Source organism: Scleropages formosus, chromosome 10, assembly GCF_900964775.1.
Source record: "Scleropages formosus chromosome 10, fSclFor1.1, whole genome shotgun sequence".
Lineage (NCBI taxonomy): Eukaryota > Metazoa > Chordata > Actinopteri > Osteoglossiformes > Osteoglossidae > Scleropages > Scleropages formosus.
This window is the reverse complement of record NC_041815.1, coordinates 31871675-31895655: the sequence shown is the minus strand read 5'-3', so window position 1 is coordinate 31895655 and position 23981 is coordinate 31871675. Positions and strand designations below refer to the sequence as shown.

At 50.2% G+C, this 23981-nt stretch overlaps 1 protein-coding gene across 3 annotated transcripts; it reads right to left on the bottom strand.

Moving 5' to 3' along the window:
- Positions 1–2163: 2163 nt before the first annotated feature.
- gucy1a2 (guanylate cyclase 1, soluble, alpha 2) lies at positions 2164–23719 on the bottom strand. Of its 3 annotated transcripts, XM_029255747.1 has the most exons (8): positions 23187–23719; positions 21532–21593; positions 21052–21173; positions 18717–19462; positions 13082–13567; positions 11487–11630; positions 6404–6558; positions 2164–4529 (listed from the first exon to the last, which is right to left on the bottom strand). In XM_029255747.1, the coding sequence occupies exons 1-8, from the start codon at positions 23415–23417 to the stop codon at positions 4310–4312; spliced, it is 2166 nt and encodes a 721-aa protein (XP_029111580.1). In that variant the 5' UTR covers positions 23418–23719; the 3' UTR covers positions 2164–4309. The 3 variants fall into 3 exon arrangements, with proteins under 3 accessions (XP_029111580.1, XP_029111581.1, XP_029111582.1); XM_029255749.1 differs by lacking the exon at positions 6404–6558 and having other exon boundaries at positions 4129–4529; XM_029255748.1 differs by lacking the exons at positions 21052–21173; positions 21532–21593; positions 23187–23719 and adding an exon at positions 19838–20823.
- Between the last annotated feature and the right edge of the window lie 262 nt (positions 23720–23981).

Below are 23981 nucleotides of genomic sequence, written 5' to 3'. Positions count from 1 at the left end.
CATAGACGATGGAGAAGCAGCAGACACCATGTTCGCAGCGTGTAAAGGCGAGAGCCAGCGGAGTCCATTTAGCTGATGGGAAGAGGTAAAGGGACACCTGACTGATAGGAAAAATAAATAAACTCCCAATAAGGAAGGAAAAAACAGGCCTGAGGGCAAGCGCTGTATGGCACCATATTCCTTTCCCATGACAACATCATATGAACGCAGCGCCTCCACCATGTCTCCTTTGCTCTCCTGTGACCCCTGACAGCTCACCCTTTGTGCTCTGTTCTTTCAGCCTTGAAACATATCAGTAACATACCTGTGGCCACAAAAGTTCAAACCACAAGAACGGAATCTGGAGCTGTGGAGGGGCGGCACTAGCAGCCTGTATCCACCCTGCAGAGGCTCATGAGAGCGGACTGATGAAAAGCAAACGCAGTCCTGCACCCACATATTGTCCATGTGGGACAATACATGAACATTTATAAATAAGCTTTAATGACAATACAAAGTCTGAATGGTGAGGGGGCACTCGTACAAGGTGGAAAAGTGTGGGGACATTTATAACACGTAACATCAGTAGTAAATATGTTGCGTAGCTGACAGTTTTATCCAGAGTAATTTGACCCCTTCATACACTACAGTATTTTTATGAAGCAATTGAGAGGAAGCCTGTTGACCAGGGGTATGACCGCACGGGTCGGGCCTGAACCAACAACAGCTCACAAGTTATCAGTCCATGTCCTTAACCGGACGTACCGGTGCCACGATGCAGTTATTTTGACTTTTGAATGGAAGATTCCAGATACTTCCAGAGACATGCAGGTGTTCTGCGTACTAACCAGTGCTGTCCCACCTAAGGGGAGTACTGCATTATCTCCATTTGTGGTAATTTAGTGGTAAGAGTAACTTAGAGGCCAAACAGTAGATGGGCTGTTAACTGCTCTAGAAATACCTCCTTCAGACTGCAGGTATTTTTAAAACTAATTCTCTTTAACATTTACATTGTCAGATTTGAAATGTTGTATGTTCACTATAATTGTTCAGTATTTACATGTGTTCACACAGAGTAAGTAAGTAAAGTGTTTTGTCAAGACAATTGAGCTAGAGGCTGTATGCACTCGAATACAGTATATTGTGTATGTGTTACAATAAATGAGAGCAGCGACAAAACATGCAGGTTTTGTCATGTCAAGAAAGTAGCAGATGGTGGCTGAAGACAAGCCAATATGACGTCTAACTGCAAACTAAGTTTCCATTTCCCCTGTCCTGCATAGCCAGCTGTCTTCACCGTTTATACCTGTAGCACTGCAGTCCTCTTCAGCCCTCTGTGCCACTCTGGCGAGAAGTGTGCCGTATTAAAAATTAAAAGAAGTCTTCGTTTTATTAATTTATCTGACACTTTTCTCCAAAGCAACTTGTGCTGTTTAGCTGCTTACCCTGATTTACTTATGTGTACCACTTGCAGCCAGCTTATCTTCACTGGAGAGTTTTTCTGTAAGTTCCCTTCTCAAGGGTACTACCGCACTGGTAGGGATTTGAACTTATGACTGCCACATACAAACGGGTGCAGCTCTAACCACCACACCCCCAGCAGACCCCACTCTTTGGATGACCTAAAGACCTGAAGACGTGAGATGTTGAATCAGTGGCCGAACACACTTCCGGAAGTATGGATGTTTCCACGCAGTTTGAAGGTGTTTTGCAGTGAGTGACTGTTTTATTTCCAGACGCCTGTGATATAGAGCCTCACAGGTATCTTCTTCTTTAAATTTGGGCAGAGATCACAGGCAGGGAGGCACAGCAGCGAGAGGCGCAGGGCAATGTTTCGGGATCACTGCAATGTTTTGCGTTTCACTGAGAGAGGCTTCGAACCCTGTGCACAGACTGGTGAGTAACGTGGACGGTGTTCCCTATGTAGGCTCTGTCCTCCAAGCTCTGTGCCTCACACACTTGCAGTACATGTTGAAGAGATGTAGTTTGCTCCAAAGTCAATTTTAATTGCACAGTAATAGCATTCGTGCAAAAAATGACTTTTGCCTTCATAAATTTCACACTCTGAATTGTGCACAACTAATTAATATAATGCCCCCCCACTTACTCTTCCCTTGACTCAAGGTCGCTTTCTGTTAGAAATAAAGACAACAGAGTGTAGTGAGCTCACTTTCATCTGCTAATTTTATTGTCTTGCCACAAATAAAACACGTAGATTATTGCTCAAAATGGCAGGTCATGTATAAATTCCATATGTACAAAGTTATCTTACAGCATGTATCTGTCTCAGACACGAGCTGTTTCAATATACATAACATGGAGAGCATTTCTCTATTGCTGCCAAGGACGTTTCGAATGAACAGACGAGTGAAACCGGGGCAGCAGATCGGTCTGAACACGAACGCTGGCCGCTGACTGGTCCGTGTTCTGCTACATGGACTTGCACACGCATGTCAAACAGACAAGAGGTCCACATCGCGACGTGAGCTCCGTATGCACCACTGGTGAAAGACAAAGGCAAAGGCAAATAATACGGTGTTTATCACGAATGTTGGTAGGCCTGCAGTGGAGCTGTGAATCCAACCAAACTGCTTCTTTGGTTTAGGTGAAGTTCCTCACGGAGCTCACAGACCTGTGCCTGCAGCACAAAGAGGTCAAGATGGATTATGAGCACATCTGCTACCATTTCAAGTGGCCAAAGGAAACGCAAAACTCCAGTGCTGTGTCCAGAAGACTGAAAGAGCGCCAAGAGCATCACGTGTTTGGACCACAGCACTAGAAGCTGGTACAAAGTAATCTCTCCGGTGGAATAACATCTTCTCCTTAGAGTTTGTTCGTCGGCACTCCGAAGCACTGGCACGTAGTAAAGAAACACCAACGTGACCAATCATTTCCCAGAAACACGGAGCTGAGCACAAGGTACACGTACGCGCACGAACACTGCTTTCAAAGGAACAGGAAACAATCGGTTCAGCTTCTCCACATCTCAACCTGCTGGCAGCAAATTGAGTTCACATCTCGCACTTCGGCGCCAGCCCTTTGTAAGATATGGGCAAAGGGTTGCCGCCACTGGAGCTCTCGGGTTTGACCTCTGAAAACCTCCGCTGGCGACATGGCAGAGAAGCAGTCCAACACAAAACTCCGCACGGGAGCCTCATCACAACAAGGACACCATTACCAGCAATGTCCACTACAAACACCAACAAGCCATGACAGTGACCCATGGCTCCGCACACCACTTTGCAAACAGTGCCCTTCTACAACTGTTCTAGGCAATAAATGCTAAAGGAAAAGAGTGCCAAGGAGCCACCACAATTTATTGATTTTTTATCATGAGGCCTGGCATCTCTCCTGCTCGACAAGGTGGATACGAGATGGGAGCTATGGGTGTGGCCACTAGACAGCAGCACCGGGGTGATGGTGATATATTCCAGGGATGGGCAGTGTGTGCCACAACCAGGGCAAGTGTTTTCAGCACAAATTGCCTTCTTGTTTGTTCTATTTTTTTCGTGATCCATAATCCAATTTCTCTAATTCCGCTGTGCTTTATTCAGTTTGGACTCACAGCTCACGGGAACGGCGCTGCCCTTGTTCGGCAGGCTGTGATTCAGTCATGGCGTAACCCTGGGAAAGTTTTCCTCTCTAAAATGTCCCACAACCTGTTTGAGCGCCGGTCTCCATTGTTCCACCTTTCGAGACAGCTGTGCTCCAGCTCACTGTGAATGATACCTTTTTCCATATCAGTGAAGCTGCTTAGATGTGAGAAGTAGAACCTTGGTCCATTTTTATTGTGTCAGACTGAACATAGTCAGGGCTAACTGTTTTAATTAATAAAAATTAACTAGTGTTGTAAAAGTTGTATAATAACGCAACCACAATCTTTCAAAAAACTGCCCTTTGCCAGTTCCAAAAAAAGAAAAATTTAAGTACATGTCAACCACACATGGTACACATGACCAGACCAGTATAAGGAGAGACAAGCGTCAGCATCAGCGCCCCCCCGAGCAGATGGACAGAAGGACGGACGAAGGGAGGGATGGACAAAGGCAGCATTGCTCTGCTGAGTGCTCAGTGGACATTTACAAGAATGTGAGCTCGAAGAATTCTCTACACCTCCAATGCTCTGTGCGATCAGAAGGCACCAAGTTATGCACATAATATTTCATACCTGCGATGCTGAGAGCAGTGTGTTCTTGGAAAGAGTTTGCTTTGCCATAGGGCACAAGGCTGTCAGCTGAAGTAAACAATTGAAATCCTTCATCCTGGTCTCTGGTCCTGCTCCTGTTTGGAGTCTCTGCCGGAGCTGTGGCATGTGATGCCCTCTAATCCCTCACAGGCTGGTTTCCCGCAGGAACATGGTCCCGATGTTGTAGGACACCTTGCGGATCGGGGCTGAAGAGGCAGAGCACAAGCTAGCTGTGGGGGCAGTGCTCTGGGACGATCCCGCCTCCAGGAAATAGCAGATGCCAGGGATCTCCTTGGGGAAGTTGTCAGGTAGCTCCTGGCGAGACCTTGGGATGAACTTGAATGCTTTATCGTCCTTCAGCAACCTACAGGGGGCAGTAGAGAGATCAGGGGGCCAAGCGTATGCCAACCGGCACATCGTTCAACAGCTTATAGTGCAAAACATAAGGGACAGTTGATACTGTAGTGGTCAGAGGTGCTCTCTTTGGGCCCCAAAGGTTGCAGGTTCGAACTCCACCTCCAGCTGTAGTCCCTTTGAGTAAGGTACTTACCCTCAATTGCTCCAGTAAAATTACCCAGCTGTATAAAGGGTAAATAACTCTAACCTCAACACAATAAGTTGCTTTGGAGAAAAGCATCAGATAAGTGAATAAATGTGAGTGCAAAACATGGTACAAGAGATCTTATGTGAAACATGTCAAGAAGTGATTCCATATCAGTAAGTGATATGGTGACATGTGTAATGTTTCTAGAGAACATAAAGGTTTTCTAGATCTTATGGAACATTTACATCTATTCCTTTAGCAGATGTTTTCCCCCAAAGTGACACACAATGATTATGGTGTAGTCTTTAGCTCACACCTTTATTCAAGTTGACTTACAGTGTTAGACACACTACAATAAACGGCATACAATAATTCATACATTTATACGACAGAGCAATGTAAAACACACACACACACACACACACACTACAGACAACTTAGAGACACCAATTCACCTGAAACACATGAAGAAAACCAGAGGCTCTGGAAGAAACCCATGGAACATGGGGAGAATGTGCAAACTCCACACAGACCAAGCAGGAATTGAATCCATGTCCAACTGTATAGCCCTCCATAGCACCCAAGAACAAACTCTGAGCTCACTTAGTACAGCACCAGGTATTTTAGGATTATATATAACATAATAAAATAAAATTCATTCACTCTCACTCACACAATACTCTTAAGCACTTGTACAAAGTCAAGATCATGGCTCCTTGGAGCCTATCCTGGAAGCACTAAGTGCGAGGCTCAGCAGGGCACGCCCTGGATAGGATTCCAGGTTATCACAGAGTACTACTATGAAGTTCTGCGATAAACATTAGAACAACCACTCAAACCACAATATGGTGACAATGTTACATCAGATCAGTAGAATTCAGCTTCTGTCGGCGTTACAGTCAGAATGCAGAAGTTGAGAGCCTAAAGCAAACTGCCGGCAGTGTTAAATTAATGACCAGACTAACACTCCACCCCAAGTGGCACCACAGATCCTAGTGGCTCATAAACAGACATTGATGGACTTCCTGCAAATGAGGTAAACCTGCAACAATCATCTCCTCTTACATCCTCTTTTCCCTGAGCTGCTGGATGGAACGGCAGTCACAGGAGAGGCTGGCCCTGAGCACCGACAATAAGAGCAGTTGCTACGGCAACCGTTTGACTTGCTTTCCGTTTCCGCACACATAATGACGATAAACATAAGTGGGGAAAAAAAGAAGAAGATTGGAAACCAGATTCTTTTAACTGTTCCCTGCTTTGAAGCCCACGTGGGGGTGGGGCAGCAGCAGAAAGACACTCAGCATCGAGGAGATACTGAAATATGTGAAAAATGTATTATTTAAGACAAAGTGTTGATGGCCATCACATAGGTCACCTGAGGACAAGTGTGGAGGGGTGGAAGGGTCTCAGGGTAAAATTCCTGACCCCAAACTATAAAAATAAAAAGCACCTCTGATTTCTCATGGTCAGAGTCGCAGGAGAATCATCTGAAAAGTGCCCTGGAAATGGACAGCTTGTGGCAACATCAGCCAACAACCTGGAGCAGCTTGATCCTCTTTTCCATGCTGGCTTCCACAAATCCAATGACACAGTCATGACACGACAAGCACTATCACTCCTTGATCGACAAATGGGTTGTCAAGCTCATTATGCTGGAGTCATGAAGCCCCGCCCCTCTGCGTTGGACCACTTACTGGTGTGTGGTTGGGCTCACGTTGATGCACCGAGGGAAGCTTCCAGACTCAAACTTGCTGGCCAGGGTCACATTGTTGCCAAACAGGCAATACCGTGGCATCTTGACTCCCACGACCCCCGCCAGGACAGAGCCGGAGTGGATGCCAATCCGGAGCTACAAGGGGGTTGGGAGAAGAATGGAGAGGTCAGGAACCAGAGTTAGATGCTGAGACCATCCAGCCCCTGAGCACCTCTCAGGATCGTGATTCGGGGTGCAGGCAGCTGACCCACAGACCACCCCAGTGCCACACACTGTTCTACTTGTACCGTCAGACCCTTCGTGATCCACTTTGGAAACACTGTGCCACAGAAAAGCCATGAGTGGATGCCAGCACACGGCACGAGCTGCGCAGCAGTAGCCATGGAAACTGTGACGAGGCTCCACGTTCCAGAACACAGCTTTGCAGTACCCGTCACTGTTGGAGGCCGACAGGAGCACGACGCTGCCGCCCCGTACTCACCACCGCGCATGGCACTAACAACACGGCCCGAGTTGCGTTTCCCTTACACGTGAACTGGTCGAAAAGCAAGAGTAAATAAGAATGAGACCAATGAGACCATGTGGCTGCAGGGGTTTATTGCAGACATCTTCAGACCATCAGTGTGAACAAATGGATCACGTTGAACAAACACAAGGAACATGAGTGTTTATATGCAGCAGCTCACTAACTCATGTCTGATTCACTTCATTTGCATGTTTTTGGCTGGTTATTGTTTTCATTCTTTGTCTTGATTTGATGCCTTCTGAAGGCTCTTTCGAATGCCTTTGAACGGGAGGATGATATTACGATTATAGTTCAGGTGCGGTATCACCCTGGTGTGGACCAGGAGTTGTGTAGTTTGTAGAGACAGGGCGGATCCTGTGGATGTTATGGAGGATGTATCTGCAGGTCTGCGTTGTGGGTTCGATGTGTTGAGAAAAGGACAGAATTGAGTCGATCATTATTCCCAGGACCTTAGCTGATGAGGCAGGTGTGATGAATGAGCTGAGCTTGAGTTCTCACCAGGAAGACGGACCATCTGGGAGGTGCAGGACCTCTGTTTCGGAGAGGATGAGTTGTACGTGGTGATCGGAGATAAAAACTGGTTTACTGTGACAGTACAAAAAATGTGGCTGCAAACTACCCTCTAGGGAAACAACCATGGGAGGCAGGCCTGTGTCTCCAGGCTCCCAGATTCTGGGACAGAGAGGAAATGGCACTGCAGCAGGTGGCACAGAGCAGAATGTGCTCATCATCTGGGTCTTGCGCTCCAGTCGCTCCTCCAGTTCTCTTCTCCTTGCCCCCTTTCCCATCTATCTACATGTCCACCAGTGCAGCTTTTTGTTCTCCAGTCTCACCTGAAAAGTGATCTTTCTGTAACCTTCTGGCCTATGGTAAAGTATCACATTTCCCTGGAAACAAAGGGGGGATAAGGAACAGGAGAGGGCTGGCTAGAGCTTTCAGTGCCAACCAGCAAAGAGCAGAAGAGCCTCTGAGATGCTCAAGACATTTCATTCATGGGTACATTATTATTTCATCATCAACTAGAAAGCAAGTGCATTCCCAGGACATGGACCTAGAAGAAAACCCACATTTTGTGATTACAAGTTGTTAGGTGGAGAGACTTCATGGTCTCTGTGGTATGAAACAGCAGCCACAAACAACGTGGTCCGTTTTCCTTCCATGCACTGGATATGGCTGAGGGACCCGTCACTATTCTTATTGCACACACTCCTCTCACAGAGACCCCGCTGGAATTTTCCACCATTTTCTCATGCATGAGATGAGTCAAGCTCGCAGCTTCGCTGCCGTTGTCAAGGGAACTGAACACACAGTGAGCGAACGGCCAGCAATTCCTGGGTTTCACTCTGTTTTAGACAAAGGCTCACTCATCGTTTCACTCTCTCCTCACATACTTTCACTTTACCTCATTTGTTAATAGACATGAATGTATCCGTTAAAAAAAGAAGAACCTTGAGGTCCCAAAATCTGCTTTAGCTGGTCTCATTTTCACTACCCTCTGCAAACCAAGAGCTACCCAAAGGCGTTCAATTAGGACAGGAAATTATATGAAAAAATTATTTTCAATACGATCAACGTTAACGTGCACAAGAATCAGATCACTGGAAGCAGGGCCCATTTCAGCTCACCTGGCTGCACTTGTAACCAAGTGAAATTAGGCATCACCTCTGTTGTCATGGCAATGCTGCCATCAGTCATCAGTCCAGCACCCAAGGGAAGGGGAGGGGTGTGTGTGTGGCAATAAATAAATATGACCTGCATTTCTGCATGACTTCAGAGTGTTGGCATACACAAAAAAATGCATCTCGACAAAGTTCACTGGGGTCAAATATTGTGGCGCGCAGCGCTGTGGATTTGGATGGGGCAAAAAAGGACGCAGAGGCAGCATTCATCACGAACTAATTATTAGAACACCCGCACCAGGGAAATAATGCTCTTGGTCCGAGGACCCTGTTTCCTCCAGACCTGCGCCTCCAGGCAGCCTTCTCAGCCTGCTTAGCGCCCCCAGACTGTCTTTTAACACATCCGTAGGCACAGTCACCCCATCATTTTCTCCCTAAGTGCCTCCAGTGGTTGCACACCCACATTTAACATTATTCCCCACAATGCGACTATTTACAATGAAACATCTTCCCACCTAAACACAGTAATGCGGGTCGTTACAATACGAATGGTGTCCAAATGGAGCTCAGCTTTCACAAACTGCTTTGTTCACTGACCAAACTAGTGCAGCTAAACATCTCCCGAAAGGAGTCATTGTGTAAACGATGGGTGTGTGTGTGTGTGTGTGTGGGGGGGGGGGGGGGCATGTCTGCACAGCCACATTGTTTTTGTCTCAGGTTGCTACAGCACAGGTGAGTGTCGTGGCCTTGTGTGGCTTCAAGTGCTGCAGACTGAATTTGCCAGTGCCCTGCGCGCGGGCGCACACACAAACACACGCGCACACACACACACGCACGCACGCACGGCACAGTCATCTCCATCTGGTGGCATCTGGTTCTTGCCCTGGACCACCAGCAGGACTCTGTGGGTTCAGACCTCTGTCCTGCTCAGGGTGCCGGTGAATTCCTATGCAATACTCTAGGGGACTTTACACACCAGCACCACTCTCCCACCAAAGCAAGGTCCCCGCTTTGCTTTGGCAACACAAGACCCAGAGCAGCTTTCAGCTCCTTTTTTGCTCACGTAAACAATGACGTTTATTCATTTATCTGACACTTCTCTCTAAACCGACTTACAATTACTTACCTATTTATACAGCTGGGTCATTTTTACTGCAGTAATTTAGGGTAAGTACCCTGCTCAAGTCTACTACAGCCAGAGGTAGGGACCAAACCTGCAACCTTTGGGTCCAAAGGCAGCAGTCCTAACCACTGCAATACCAGCTGTCAGTACAGTTATTCAAAGAAAAACAAATAGAACGCATAGCTGAACAAAATGATGAGCAATTTTAGAGGCAGCGCAACATATGAAAGCCACAGTCACTTCATAAGTGTCCTCTGCAACACGTAGTGTGTGTTCCTCACACGAGGCCCACCGGCACTGCATGGTCTCAGTAGTGCTGCAGTAGAGCCCGGCCTGCTCCGGTGTGCCAGCATGCGATGACATGAGCATGTGATCATCTGAGCGCATGAGTGTGTGTGAGCGTGTGAGTGAGTGAGTGTGTGAGCGTGTGAGCATATGAGCGTGTGTGTGTGTGTGTGTGTGTGTGTGAGCATGTGAGTGAGTGAGTGTGTGAGCACAGGAGTCACTGGCTAGAAAGAAATGTAAAAACTGAAATCCTTCCCAAATGACAGCGACACACCGGAGAGGCATGTCATTGCAGCTCGTCATACTCGCTGACGGATGAAAGTCTCCCTGCTTTGCTTGTTCAATATGTCTTTATAGCCCAGCTAATGAATGCAGTCTTTCTCACCAGATCCAGAGCACTTTTTAGAAATGATGCTCATATTGCATTTCAAAAGCAATCTATCAGATAGCGCACAGAAACAATCAGGATCTGGATTTTTTTTTATTGCCATGGCAACAAAATTTCAGCATGACTCCGACACTATTGGTGTTAGTCTGCAGCCCACTGTGCACCAAAGCACAAGGTGAACACGGGGTTATTGCCTTCGCTTCTGAGGTGACCAGGTGGCACAGCAGAGTGAACCTCAGGTGTAAAGACACACTTTGGGTTTGGCTGCTTAACTCTCTGCTGAGGAACCAGAGAGTGTAAAGGACAGAACTCATGAATATGGAATAATGTGATGTCATAGTGAATGTTCATGTTTGATGTACGACCCATTTTGTGCGCATACTTGCAGTATATACTGGAGTACGTTGTATCTTTATTATTGCATTTAAATTGTGGCTCAAGTTTTACGTGATCTAAGGTCTCTGATGTATTTGCAGACTCAACGAAACGCACAAGACTGAAAGAGAATGCCCAGGCTGGGATTGAGGGTTTTGGTCCTCGGTGAACCTTCTTCTCAGAAGGCAGCAGGTTTGCGTCCAAGAAGGAAGTCGGCTGTTGAATGGCTGGGCTGTGTTGAAGAAAGGGCCAGATGTACAAGAACATGTTGGTGCATGCTCGTGTTAGGAGGGTCGTGTGAACACGAACGTCACTGTGCTCACAAGCGGAAATCATTCACCCTCCAATAGGCCTCCCACAGAGGCAAGTTCATATTCCTGTGAAACCAGATCGTTTGGACAAACTGAATATTTGGCACTGAATGCGGCAGTCTTTCCAACCAGGACTTTGTTCAAGGAGCTTGATAACCAACTTTACAGGAATTTGCACACTGTCATGTACTGTATACACCAGGGTATTGCAGCAGGTGGGGATTCCAGCCTGGGCCTTCCACCATAGTGATGGCTCTAACCACTACTCCACTTGCTGCTACATTCCAGTCATCTCCAGGCCACCCCACACCAGAGTGTGACGTACCCCAAGCCCTTCCACTCGCTCGCCTTGGGACACAACAGCAGCAGCAAGAAGAACAACAAAGAAGAAGAAGAAAACCAGAGGCCTGCAGGCATCTTAAATTCATCATCTCACCTTGATGGGCTTCCCGTCAGGAGTGAGCACCTCCTCAGAGAGCTGGATCATCTTGAGGGCCATGAGGGCGATGGGCTTGGCATGACAGTCGCTCTTCCTGTGCAAACCGCCAGCCACACAGTAGGCGTCGCCGATGGTCTCGATCTGTAGGCCGCAGGCAACACGGAGCTCAGCACACGGTCATCACCTTCAACCGCACACAGCCCTGCAAAGGGCGCTGTGCCAGAGCAAACCCCGTATGAACACATTGCACGTCAGCCCTCTTTCTCAGCCCGCTTATTTGTTCATTCATCAGACACCTTTCTCCAAGGTGACTTACACTAAGCTACCTGCAACGACACACCTACTTTATTACGATGTACCGACGGTATTAATTCCAAGGTAAGCACCTTCATCAACGCTACTACATTTGAACCTGGGTTGCTTGATTGCAGAGTGAGAGCGTTAACCACTACAGCATCTGCTGAGATAACGTGTACGGCTCTGTGTAACAAGCTTTCTAGTAGTAAACAAACTTAAGTGAAAGAAATAGAAGCCGGGACCCTTTCTGTTCCGTCGCACCATCCGCTGAGCTCTGCACCGCATCGGGGGTCTCGTGGAAAACGGTGCTGTGCAATGGCACAACGTCTCTCTACACTGGAGGGAAGCGCTGCACAAAGGTAGGAGAGTGCGGAAGTGACGCACTTTGTTGATTGAGGCAGCCATCGGGTGACATCCCCCCTCCCCTCGTGGACAGCAGCAGGGACCCGGCGGCAGTGAACGTCATTAAGACACCGGGACACAAAGCACTAACATGCTAGACGACTGTCTGAGCTGCATTTCCGAGGGTGATCCAATGAGTACAAGTATATACTGCTTTTCAGAGCCCAGAAACAAAAAAGATGTAAAAAATCTCTTACTACTGTGGATTAATATCCAGAAAAGATGTGCAATGAAAACTGTCTATTTTTGCAGAAACTGACACCTGTACCCGTAGCAGCTGAAGGTGGAGTATGAAACGCAAATACACCTGATCCCTTGCAGGACGGGGGACAATTCCATACAGGAGTGTATGAAAGCAGGCACTTTTGGCTCGCATCACAGCCCTTTGGCTCCACATCACAGGATTTTCAGGCCACTGGACTGTTATTCTGGCATGATGGAGACTTGAACGCAACATACACACCTCCATGCATCAGCAGAACTGCTCCGTACTGTGCAGTAATTATTGTCACAAATATGGTAAAATGAGCAGGTGCCATTTTTATTTTAGTATTTTCTGGTTGTTAAGTGCAGGTTTACAGGACTGCAACAGCATGATTTTTTTCCTACCGGTAAACAGCGGTAATTTGTCCCTCGCCTAAAGGGATTGATTTCACAGAATCAGTGAGGTGTGCTAAGGGCAGGATACCTTAGCACGTTCACTCTTTAAGTGAAATGTTTACTGATCATATCACTCGGGCTGCGCCGCTCACACAGACCAGACTGATGTTTTGGTTCACGGAAAAGTCGGGATTGGTGATACATAGAGCGGCTTCCCGTCGCAGCCCTGAGCTGGGTTCACATCCAAGTTGGTAAACCTCACCTCGACTGGATGACGTGAGGAGGAAGCTCACCTTGTAGACGTCCAGGATGCCACACTGGTAGTCGAAGCGCGTGTAGAGCTCGTTGAGCATACTGATGACCTGCAAAGGTGTGCACTGGGCGCACACGGCTGTGAAACCCACAATGTCCGAGAAGAGCATGGTGACGTCATCAAACTTGCGCGCGCGCACCGCCTGTCCCTGCCACAGCTGCTGTGCCACATCACCCGGGAAGATGGAGTAGAGCAGGTCCACTGTCTTGCGCTTCTCCTCCTCCAGCGCCTGGTGCGTGCGCTCTAGCGTGGCCTTCAGCTTGTCCATGCGCTTCTTGAGGCCGTCCTGGGCCTTGGCCTGCTCACCCACCAAGATGACGTCGCGTGTCGCATCGTGGATGGGGATGTCAGAGAGATGTAGGCCGCGGCCCATGAGCTCCTCCAGCTTGTCCACGCGCGGGGACCCCAGGAACATGATGGAGTTGGACTCCGGCACATGGATCATCTGACCTTTGATCTCCATTACCTGAAGCAGAGCCGGGAGAAGGTTTCATCTTATGATGGACACACACAACAGTAAATAAAAAAATGCTCACGTACTTATTACTACGGCTTTACTGTGGACACAGGGGGTGCGGTGGCGCAGTGGGTTGGACCACAGTCCTGCTCTCTGGTGGGTCTGGGGTTCGAGTCCCGCTTGGGGTGCCTTGCGACGGACTGGCGTCCCGTCCTGGGTGTGTCCCCTCCCCCTCCGGCCTTATGCCCTGTGTTGCCGGGTAGGCTCCGGTTCCCCGTGACCCCGTATGGGACAAGTGGTTCTGAAAACGTGTGTGTGTGTGTGTGTGTACTGTGGATACTTGTGGACTCACCCTTATTTCTCATGCAGGTGACATTCCAACAAAAGCTGCTAGGGATGCTGCATGAGTGGTGCCAGTTTGCATGATTAAAGTAATACTGTGGTCATTACACACTCACTTGTGTGAAACCATTCTTTGCACTAAGTCACGAGACGTACACTCTGGATGGGATGCCTGTCCATCACAGGGTTGTCACACACCCATTCACTCATGCAGGTACACACTACCAGGGTAACCAGGGTCACAAATCAGCCCTGTTGATGTGTTTGGACAGCGGGAGGGAAGCCAAGCAGATACAGTGAGACCAGCTGGGTTAGAACACACGAGTGAACGGCCCTGCAATACTCACCATGGTTTCTATGTACAACACACACCCTCCCCAATCCAGGTCCCTGCACCATGAACCCAACAAGTGAGTAAAGCAGCCAAGTGGAAACATGAGGCCCCTTAACAGGTCAACAAGGAACATCATCTCTGAGTTCAACGTGATTCCGTCGAGTCAAGGAGCTGCAATGGGGATGTTATTCATGGTGCGGACGAGACAGACAAGAGCTGCAGCACAGTGAAAATCGAGGTTAAAGGGGACAGATGGTTGTTACGGCAGCTGAAAAAAGGCCAGCGTCTCATCAGGCTGCCTGCAAAATGTTCACCTAATGGCGCCTTGGAAATGACTCATCTCCAGAGTCTCAGACAGGGCCCAGAGAGCCACGCGTGGCTTTTGCACATTTCGACCTGCATTATTTTGGAGAAAATAAGAGGCTGTTTGCCTCGCGCACTGGAGGAAAAGGCAGCCGAAAGGCTCAGAGGCAGCCGATTGGAGGCTGCAGTGACCGTGGAGCTTCTTTTATTAGCCCTCGTTGTCAAGGAGAAATTGGAGGCCAGAGTCACTGGGAAGTCGTCCTTGGCTGAGCACCTCGTCCAGCGGTGTTCAGCGCACCCGACTTCTCAGCAGGAAGCCTGCCAGCATATACTACTGCGATTGCCATGTTCCGCGTCATTTACCCTTGGTGTTTCCTAGCTTTTCCACATTCAGCAGCAATTACCATCAATGCTTTCTGCGATTACTGCGTTGAGCAGTGTTTAGCGTCATGCAGCATACAGAGCTGTGCCGAGGTCGGGGCCTGTGCAGGCAGGGCAGAGCAGCTGGTGCATTTGGCGTAAGTTTTACTCTTTTTTCTTTAGCCACAGCTACAAAAGACAGAGTCGAAAAATCTGAAAGCCAAAAAATTAAGTGAAATGGGAAAAGGGAAGCACTTTTGAATTTTTAAGGGAAGAGAAAAATCAAGAAGTTATCGATTGAACTCAAAGTCACGCACAAGTACTTCCACAACTACACATAAACTTCTGCACAGCTCTCATACGTGAATTTTCCCCCAAAAGTGTCAAGGATCCAGTCTTTGAGCTTTGAGCTGCAAAGCTTCCCTCCAAAGTGGACACCCCTGGTACCAGTTTCCTGCCAGTATGCCTACGTCTGGGGCTCAGCTGCTTTGCACCTGGACATTTATTCGACCAAAGCAACTCACAGCATTAAAGAACCTACAGTTATTTACCCATTCAGAAATCTGGGTAGTTTTACTGGGATAATTTAGGGTGAGAACCTTGCTCAAGGCTACTACAGCTGGAAGTGGGATTTGAACCTGTGGGGCCAAAGGTAACAGCTCTTACCACTAGGTTACCTGCTGTTCCACAGAATTTACTGTGTTCAGCAGCATTTGCAATCCTGTGTTTAGTGCCACGTACCCTGTGCCATGAAGATGAGCACGCACACGCACGCACACGCGCACACACACACACACACACACAGCCCCTCTTCACCAGAGAGCTCCAGTCCGTTCCCTTCAACATCCTTTCCGGTGGATTTTTAGAGGGATCTCATTGGCTACCCTGTGAGACCCGGGTCGTTGTGACACCAGAGTCACCGGTCCAGTTTTCATGGGCTGTTGTCACAAAACATTATTCCGGCCACGAGGATGTGAGCAGCAACTGTACTCTGGAATATTTATAGAATCCCCCACGCTCCTGCATAATACATACAACCTACATCACAGTTGGTACCACCGGGGGAGGGGGAGAGAGGGGTAGAAAGGGGGATAGAAGGGGAGAGAAAGAGAGAGAGAGAGGGGGAGAGATGCCCAGTCAGACTGTCTGCGCTGCCAGAGACCCTGAGGCCCAGCAGGCCGAGACATGGCTCCATAGCACTGCATGTAGACGCCAGCTGTGAACACAGCTTGTGTGTGATTATGGAAGTATGTAGAGAGAGAGATGGACCCTGCACGCACGCACACACACGCACACACACACACACACACACACACACACACACAGAAGTGCAGCATAGGCTCCCCTGTCCACCACACTGGGAGTCAAGAGGGGACAAAGAAGCCACATTTTCACATGACTGATGTGAGGAACCCCACGCACTGCCCCTCCCACCTCCTCCATCACTGTTTCTGTTCCTTTCAAGGTTTTTGGGTTCATTTAATCATTTTTCATCTTAGGCTGAATACTCACCTGTGTGAAAAGGCCATTTTTCACCACCTTCCCCCAAGCCAAACTCTGCAAAGCTGCCAGGAAGCATCAGCAGTCACTGAGTTAAAGCTAAAGCCGGCAGCTCTTTTTCTCACAGGCAGTGGCAGCAGGGCCTCATCGCTCATCACAGAGAGCCTGGGGTTGCCACCAAACAACTGGTGCTTGTGCAGCGTACAACTGGAACACAGGTCCTAGATGCCCCACGCTACCCCAACTCCACTGCAACACTGCGCCAACCCTGCCTCGGCACGTTCTCAACTCCAGCACAACTCCACCCCAACGCTACCACAGCTCCAACTTACTGCAGCCCCAAGAGCTGGGAGCTGGAGCACAAGCCATCATATCCATTCGGTGACCTTTCCACTAAAAATGTCAGTGGTCTGCTGGCAGCCTGGACCCTCTTCGGCACACATGTTGGAGAAGTTTCTTCTGGCTCTGGTTACAGCCAATGAGACAGTCGATGGATCGGCATCTCAATACCTAGAGGCCCTGATCATTTGCTGGAGACCAGCAAGAGTGCATTGCTCCTCAACCTCTGGCCACTTGATTCTCCCACTCAAAAGAGGTCCAAAAGCAAAAGCATAAAGGTTTTTGATTCTAGTGGAATGAGCTCCTTGGGTCTTTCAGAGCAGCTGAATCATCCAACATTGAAGAAGGGTCTCCGATCTCCTGACAGCTCCATCAGTGTGTCGTTAGATGTGCCAGCTGCTGGCTGAAAACCTTACGATGAAACCAAATACCACAAAGTTATCATGAATTCTTGCTTCTGTATTGATTTGAGAAGGAAAATATTTCCCTGTCATTTTATTCAATTTATTATTGAAGATGAAAAGATTTAATGGGCTGTGAAGGAACTGTTATGTGGTGAAATAATGAAGCCAAAATGGTAGTAATCTGTCATTAGTGCCAGGGGCTTTCAGAGCGCTGTTAACAGATTAATGTTCCATTCGTCTCTAAAGAAAATCATGTTTCTTCATTTCCACATTCACAGCAAATCACCAAAACTTGGAAACACGTTATTAACAATTGTGTTGATGGCTGTGAAGCTCTTGCTAAAGAGACCAATGGAACCAGTGAATGGGAACCTTAAAATGACGTGCGGTCATAGAGCACATAACGAGACACGTGCATGGCGGTGCAGTGTGGTGCAGTACAGTGCGGTGCGGCACCCCGGAGCTCAGATTTACAGAACCCACAGTGAGAGGTTCACAGAGCTGGATCAGCTCAGGAACAGGAACGGTGAAGGACGGACATCAGACACGGCCAATGTGGAGCCATGAGCCCGGATCCCTCCGAGTGTCACCATCCCCCCAGCAGTCCCCGCAAAAAGGCACATAAGTGACCACTGTCAGCTGCCGCCAAACACAGACAATGAACTTAGAACCTGGGGAAGGTTCCAGAACATGATGGTTCACAGCAACGCCACCGTAACATTGCCATTATTTCCCCTTGGCAAACCACTCCTGTCAGATTAGTTAATTTGCGTGGAAAGAACCAGATTATAGGACGGTGAGAAAAACGAGGCCACTAATCACATGCAAAATACCTGTGACTCATCTCGTACTCACTCCGGTCCGTAACAAAAGCGAGTCGAGGGGAAAGGTGTAGTGAGAATCAAGAAAAAAGTACAAGGTGAAGAAGGTCTCTGGAGAATAGTGGGGCTTCCTGGGACTAGCCACGGGACACAGAATAACAGAACCCAACAAGGTACTGCGATGAAGAGCAACACAAAATGCTCGCCAGAAAGATACCCATAAAAATACTGTGGAGGGTCAGTTTGGTCAGCATGCAAATGTGATGGAAAATAAATTTCTACACCTGCAAGCAGGAAGGTGGTAGCACAGTAGTTGGAAGAGCTGCCTTTTGACCCAAAGGTTGCAGGTTTGAGACCCACCTCCAGCTGTGGTACCGTTGAGTAATGTACTTATCTGAAATGACTCCAGTAAAGTTACCAAGCTGTATAAATGGGTAAATAATTGCAGGTAGTTTGGTTTTTTTGGAGGGGGGGCATCAAAACAAATGAATAAATAAAATGTAAGCAAATTAAAACAACATGAAAAGAGTGCGTCGAGGGAAGACGTCTGGAACAAAAACACGTTTCTACTGACACCTGCACCCAAAGGCACTCAGAGTGTAACATCTGTACACTGAGCTACTTACACTGATTTACCCATTCATAGAGCAGGGTGATTTTCACTGTTCAGGGTATCAGTTCAGGGTATCAGTTCAGGATGAGTACCTTGATCAAGGGAACCGAGCGAACACCCAACAACCACACAGGCGCCTTACCTTGTCCTGGGTGTCGAGGCCGGCTCCGTCGGGTCGCGTGCGGATCGTGAAGGGCGTCGAGAGCCTCAGCAGAATGCACTGGAAGGTGCAGGGGATGCGCGGCGACACAATCTCGAAGCAGTCACCGAAGTTGAGAGTCCGGTGCGCGTCGCACTTCGTCTGCCTGCGCAGGCCCTCTCCCAGCTGCAGCACGGCCATGCTGGGGTCCAGCACCAGGTGGAAGGGGAAGGCCCGGCAGAAGGTGCTGAGGCCGATGCATAGGTCCGGCGGCGAGCACGACAGCTTGAGGGGCAGCGGGCCCGGGCTGCCGGCACCGCCGCCAGCCGTTTCCTCGATGAGGAAGGTCAGGCAGCAGGACGAGGGGGAGAACGAGGAGCAGGAGCACGGGGACGAGGAGGAGCCGTCTGCACCCGCTCGCACCTCCCTCACCCGCACCTCTCGCCGGTAGATCCTGCGGGCGGCAGCGCGGATCAGGCCTGGCATGGCAAGGCCCACGGGTGGCGCCGGGCGGAAGCAGTGCAGAAGCATGCCACCCTCCTCGGGAGCCTCTTTGCATAGGAAGGAGGGAGTGTCGGCCGAGGGTCTGCGGCCACAGGATGCACGCAGGTGTTCAAGCAGAGCGTCGAAGCCGTTGAAGAAGTCCTGCAGGGTGCTGCCGACAGCCCGCAGCACGCGCTCGTTCTCCTCGAAGCACAGGCCGAAGAAGTGCTCGCCGAAGCTCTCGCGCAGCTCCTCAAACCCCACGCCTGGGGAAAGCGGCAGCTCGGCTGAGTCAGGGCCAGTCAGGCACACATGCACACACGCACACACCCACACACAGACACACACACACACATTTCTTGACATGCTCTGGCTGCGCTGGGCAACTTTCAGGCAAAACGTAAGCACATCCTTGTGGAGCCGCGCACCTTTGCTTATTGTTATGTTTGACTGCTAGCCTGTGACACACAGTACAGAGGCACAACCCAGCGCTACATAATCCCAGTGGTTTGTGCATCGTGGATCTGCAGCACTTTTTAACCTCCTTTTTTACCGTAGGTTACTCTCCTCTGTCTCCCTTTGACTCTAGCAGCGGAGGACACATCTCCACAGTACCGAGGAGCCGTCTCCCAGCAACTCACGTGACAACAGCATGTCCACATCTTGCCACCTGTGGTTTTCCGCCCCGTTGGCACTGTGTCCTTCTGCTACCGAGGCTGAAAAGCACCTCGATGAAAGCGTGGAAAAACAGTCCCTTTCCGCTGGCACAGAAATACAGCAAATGAAAAAAAGCAAACAGCTGCACTGCCATGGCAACGCAAGGAGGTCCATCAGGTGAGTGTGTGACATCATGGGCCTTTTATGCACAGTGGCACAGATGAGGCCAAAAAGCACCAGCAGAGGACCCAACCGGCAGCGTGTGGGGAGCAGTCACACCGCCGTCATGCTATGGTCATGCCATTGTCGTGTCATCCACGCATGATGGAGGTGCTCGGACAACGGGGGTGGAAGAGGATAACAAGAGAGCCATAGTCCCATACAGGTGTCACAGGCAGTGGAAGGTTGGTGTAATTCTCATTCGTCTGATCTGTGTGTGTGTGTGTGTGTGTGTGTGTGTGTGTGTGTGTGTGTGACTCATGTATCGAACGGGGCGGGAGGTCGACAAAATTAGCCAGGGAGGAAACACAGTGGCGGTAAACAAATTAGGGCCGGTCACATGACTCATTAACGGAGTGAAAGCAGATCCTTCAGACTTGCACTGTAGCGACTTGAGGACCACACTCGACCCCAGAGCCACAATGCCGCACGCCTGATGCCCTCGACCACTGCATGGAAAGGCCTTTCGACAAGGGTAGACCACCCCCCTCCCTGTTTTTACTTACATCGATCAACTTGCTCACTCTCTTGGCAGCATCTTCATTACTAATTGTTATTTTCCTGTTGCTTTTCTCCACACTAACTTACCATGTTCGCTTTGTGCACTGCATGTCACTTACAGTGATTTACCCAGTCACACAGCAGGGTAATTCAGCAGGGTATCAGTTCAGGGTAAGGACCTCGATTAAAGGCGCTACACCAGGCGTGGGATTTGATCCCAGGACCTTTGATTACAAGGCAGCAGTTGTAACCACTGCGCCGCCTGCTGGCCATCATCTTGTCCACTGTTACTTCTGGGCTCAGGCTTGGACTCAGGCTTGGACTCGAGCAAAGAAAGAAGGTTCTCTGAGCCTCTGCCCTCCCAACAGGCTCACGGCTGACTGACGGACAGGAATGAATGTAGGGGGATGCAGTGGGAGGCCAGGAACCCGGGTTCAAGCGAGAAAGAAAACAAACAACGGACAGAAAACACATTTACCCAGCAAGCTGGCAGTGTACTGCAATGTTCCTGAGATGTCCGCATCCTCCCCTGAGCCCAAATCGTCCACGAAGGGACACCTGTCAGGAGGACTGCTGTCCTCAGTCCCACCATCACTGCACCTGGAGATGGGAGAGCAGAGCAGGACAGGAGTGTGAGGGAAAGGGTCACGAGGACCTGGGGGCACGGGACACATGGCACCATCACACGGGGACACTGACTGCGTTTACAGCACTGACAAATCATGAAAGAGAAGGCTGGACAATGTCGAGCGGCTAGCAGTCCAAAAAACAGATTTCAGCACCGTTAAAGCAGCATCAGAACCAAAGCCACAGAGGAAGAGTTTTGCTCCTTGACTCAAATGTTACAGCTGAAAAAGGTCAAAAAAGACGGATCTCTGCGCCACCGGACCAGTGATATGGGAACGATGTGACGGATATGAACACGCGTGTGGCTCTTCGTGGCGGGGGGGCATCTTACCTGAACCCCCTCTGCTTGTAGACCTCGACAGTCCTCTGTAAGGCCAGGTGGATGGTGTGTTTCTGTGGGACACAGACAGGAGACACATGGCGTCAGTGTGCGTCAGTGTGTATCACTGTGTGTGTGTATCTGGACCTTCCCTCCAGGCCCTGCCCCTTTCTGTGTGACAGAACCTCAAGCTGGTTACACGTCCATGACCGCATTCCTCAGAACTCGTCCCTCATGTCGGACCGCAGTGTCAGCTCACAGACTGCAGGCCACACATGGTGCTCTACCACTGAAAGAACTCAGTACTCCACTGAGTGCACGCTGCTGGAGGCTGTTTGCTGCGTGCTGTCGTCCGGTGACCGTCTGGTGACCACACTGTGACTCCAGCGGGCTGCCAGTTCCATACAACCTAATGCTGTTCATCCAAATACAAGCAGGAGTTGGGCTCACAGGAGGGTAGTTGAAAGAACACCTTTGGGTTCCTGTGAGCAGCGCTGTCTTTGGGAAGGTCAAACAAATATGGGTGCACACACACACAAAGTGCACTATCTATAGGTCCAGTTGCATTCACAGACAACGCCCCCTAGTGACACTCAGTGCTCTTGATTCCAGCTGAAAACACACTTCAGGCAGTAGACTTGTTCACCATATGTAAACGACTGCTGCCCCCCCACGCGTGTGATGTTCGTCAGAAATACTGAACACCCCCACCCCCCTCTTTCATGAACATCAGGTGGACCTTTAACAAACGTTACATCGTTCAGCTTAGAACCCCTGGTGGACTGGAGGCGTCAAGTGAGCTGCTGGACCCCATCGAGCCTCGAGCCCGATGTGTCATCACGTTAAATGTGGAAACGGCCCACATGAATCACTGCAGCCTCTGGCCGTGGCCGAGATGTTACCTCGCCTTTGTCCTCAGGGACGCGGCGGCGCTCTGAGCTCCTTCAAACCTGCACCCAACCACCCCACAGGAATGACGTTAATGGGCATATGAGGGGTTTCGAACCCCTTCGCTGGAGACAGAGCTCATGGTGCCTGACACCATCCCTTCCTTCACATTGTGGGTTTAGACCCTAAACCCTGGTGGAGGAACACAGATGTTGGTGTCTTTTGTCAGAGTAAATCACACACCCTGTGACGCAGAGTTATAAACAGTGTCATATGAAGATGCACAGAGTGAAACACACACACATGCCAAACCCTCTAATGAGTGTAACATTCATTTTGAGCCACAAGCAGAAACACTGACACAGGAATGCACTTCCATTACCTGGGGTGGGGGGTTGGGGGGGAGTTGGCAGGCATCTCCGTGGCAACATGTCACCTGTGTGTGTGTGTGTGACCAGGAGCACGGACGGCCCACAAAAAACACACAGGAACACATATAGAAGCCTGACAAGACGACGAGCTCGACCTTAGAGCTGTGAGCGGCACTCATGAGTGTGTGTGAGTGTGTGTGTGTGTGTGTGTGTGTGTGTGTGTGTGTGTGTGCGTGCGTGTCACTGTGTGATAACAGCACAGGTGTGTTTGGTCTCTGTGTGCTCATCATGCATTAAGAGCAGTACACACTGAGCGACCGCTGCACACTGACCCCCCCCCCCAACCCCCACCCACACACAAACACACACACACACACACAGCGGCGCGCGCGCGCACGGGGCTCGCACCGTGGGCCAGGTGAGCCTCCGCAGACTTTCCCCCAGCGAGTCCAGGTTGACGCGCCGCCGGCGCGTCGCGCGCTTCACGGGCGCCTCCTCGAACGGGCTGCTGAGCGCCTCCACGGGGCTGCGGCCGTTCCAGAGCGCGCGCGCGAACGGACACTCGCCGTCCTCGGGGCTCTCGGGGCAGTCGGAGCCCACGGAGCTGAAGGACTCCGACGAGATTTTCCTCGAGGACATGGAGGCGGGAGACGGGGGCGCATCCGACGGGCAGCGGCGAACGAGAAACGCCGGGAGGAGGTGGAGGAAGAGGATGAGGAGGAGGAGGAGGTGCGGGAGACGCGCTTCAGCATCCGCGGCCAACTGCGCTCCTGAGGACACACCGGGCGCCGCTCTCCGGCACCAGCATCAGCATCCGCAGCCCCATCGCGGGCTGCACCGCGACTAGGCTCGCGCGCGACCCGCTTCTGCCAGCGCCCCCCTGCTCGAGATCAGCGGAGATCCTGTCCTGCGGCGTCCTTCATGCTGCTGCTGTTCGCTCGGTCGCTGCGCACGAGCGCACAGTCGGTGTCGCTCCTGCGGACTCGGTCCCCGGTCTCCGGAACCTCGGCATCACCGCATCGTCGCAGCTCGTGCGGAGTGCAGCCAATCACGGGCTCGCACCCCCCCCCCCCCCCCCATAAAACCTCTAGATGTGGAGTCGGACGGGTCTAGTGTGTAGTGCGCGCAGGCAGTGTGGTGTCGGGTGACGTGTGATGCGCAGTGTCAGTGTGACACAGTGTGCAGTGTGTGTGAGACGTGCAG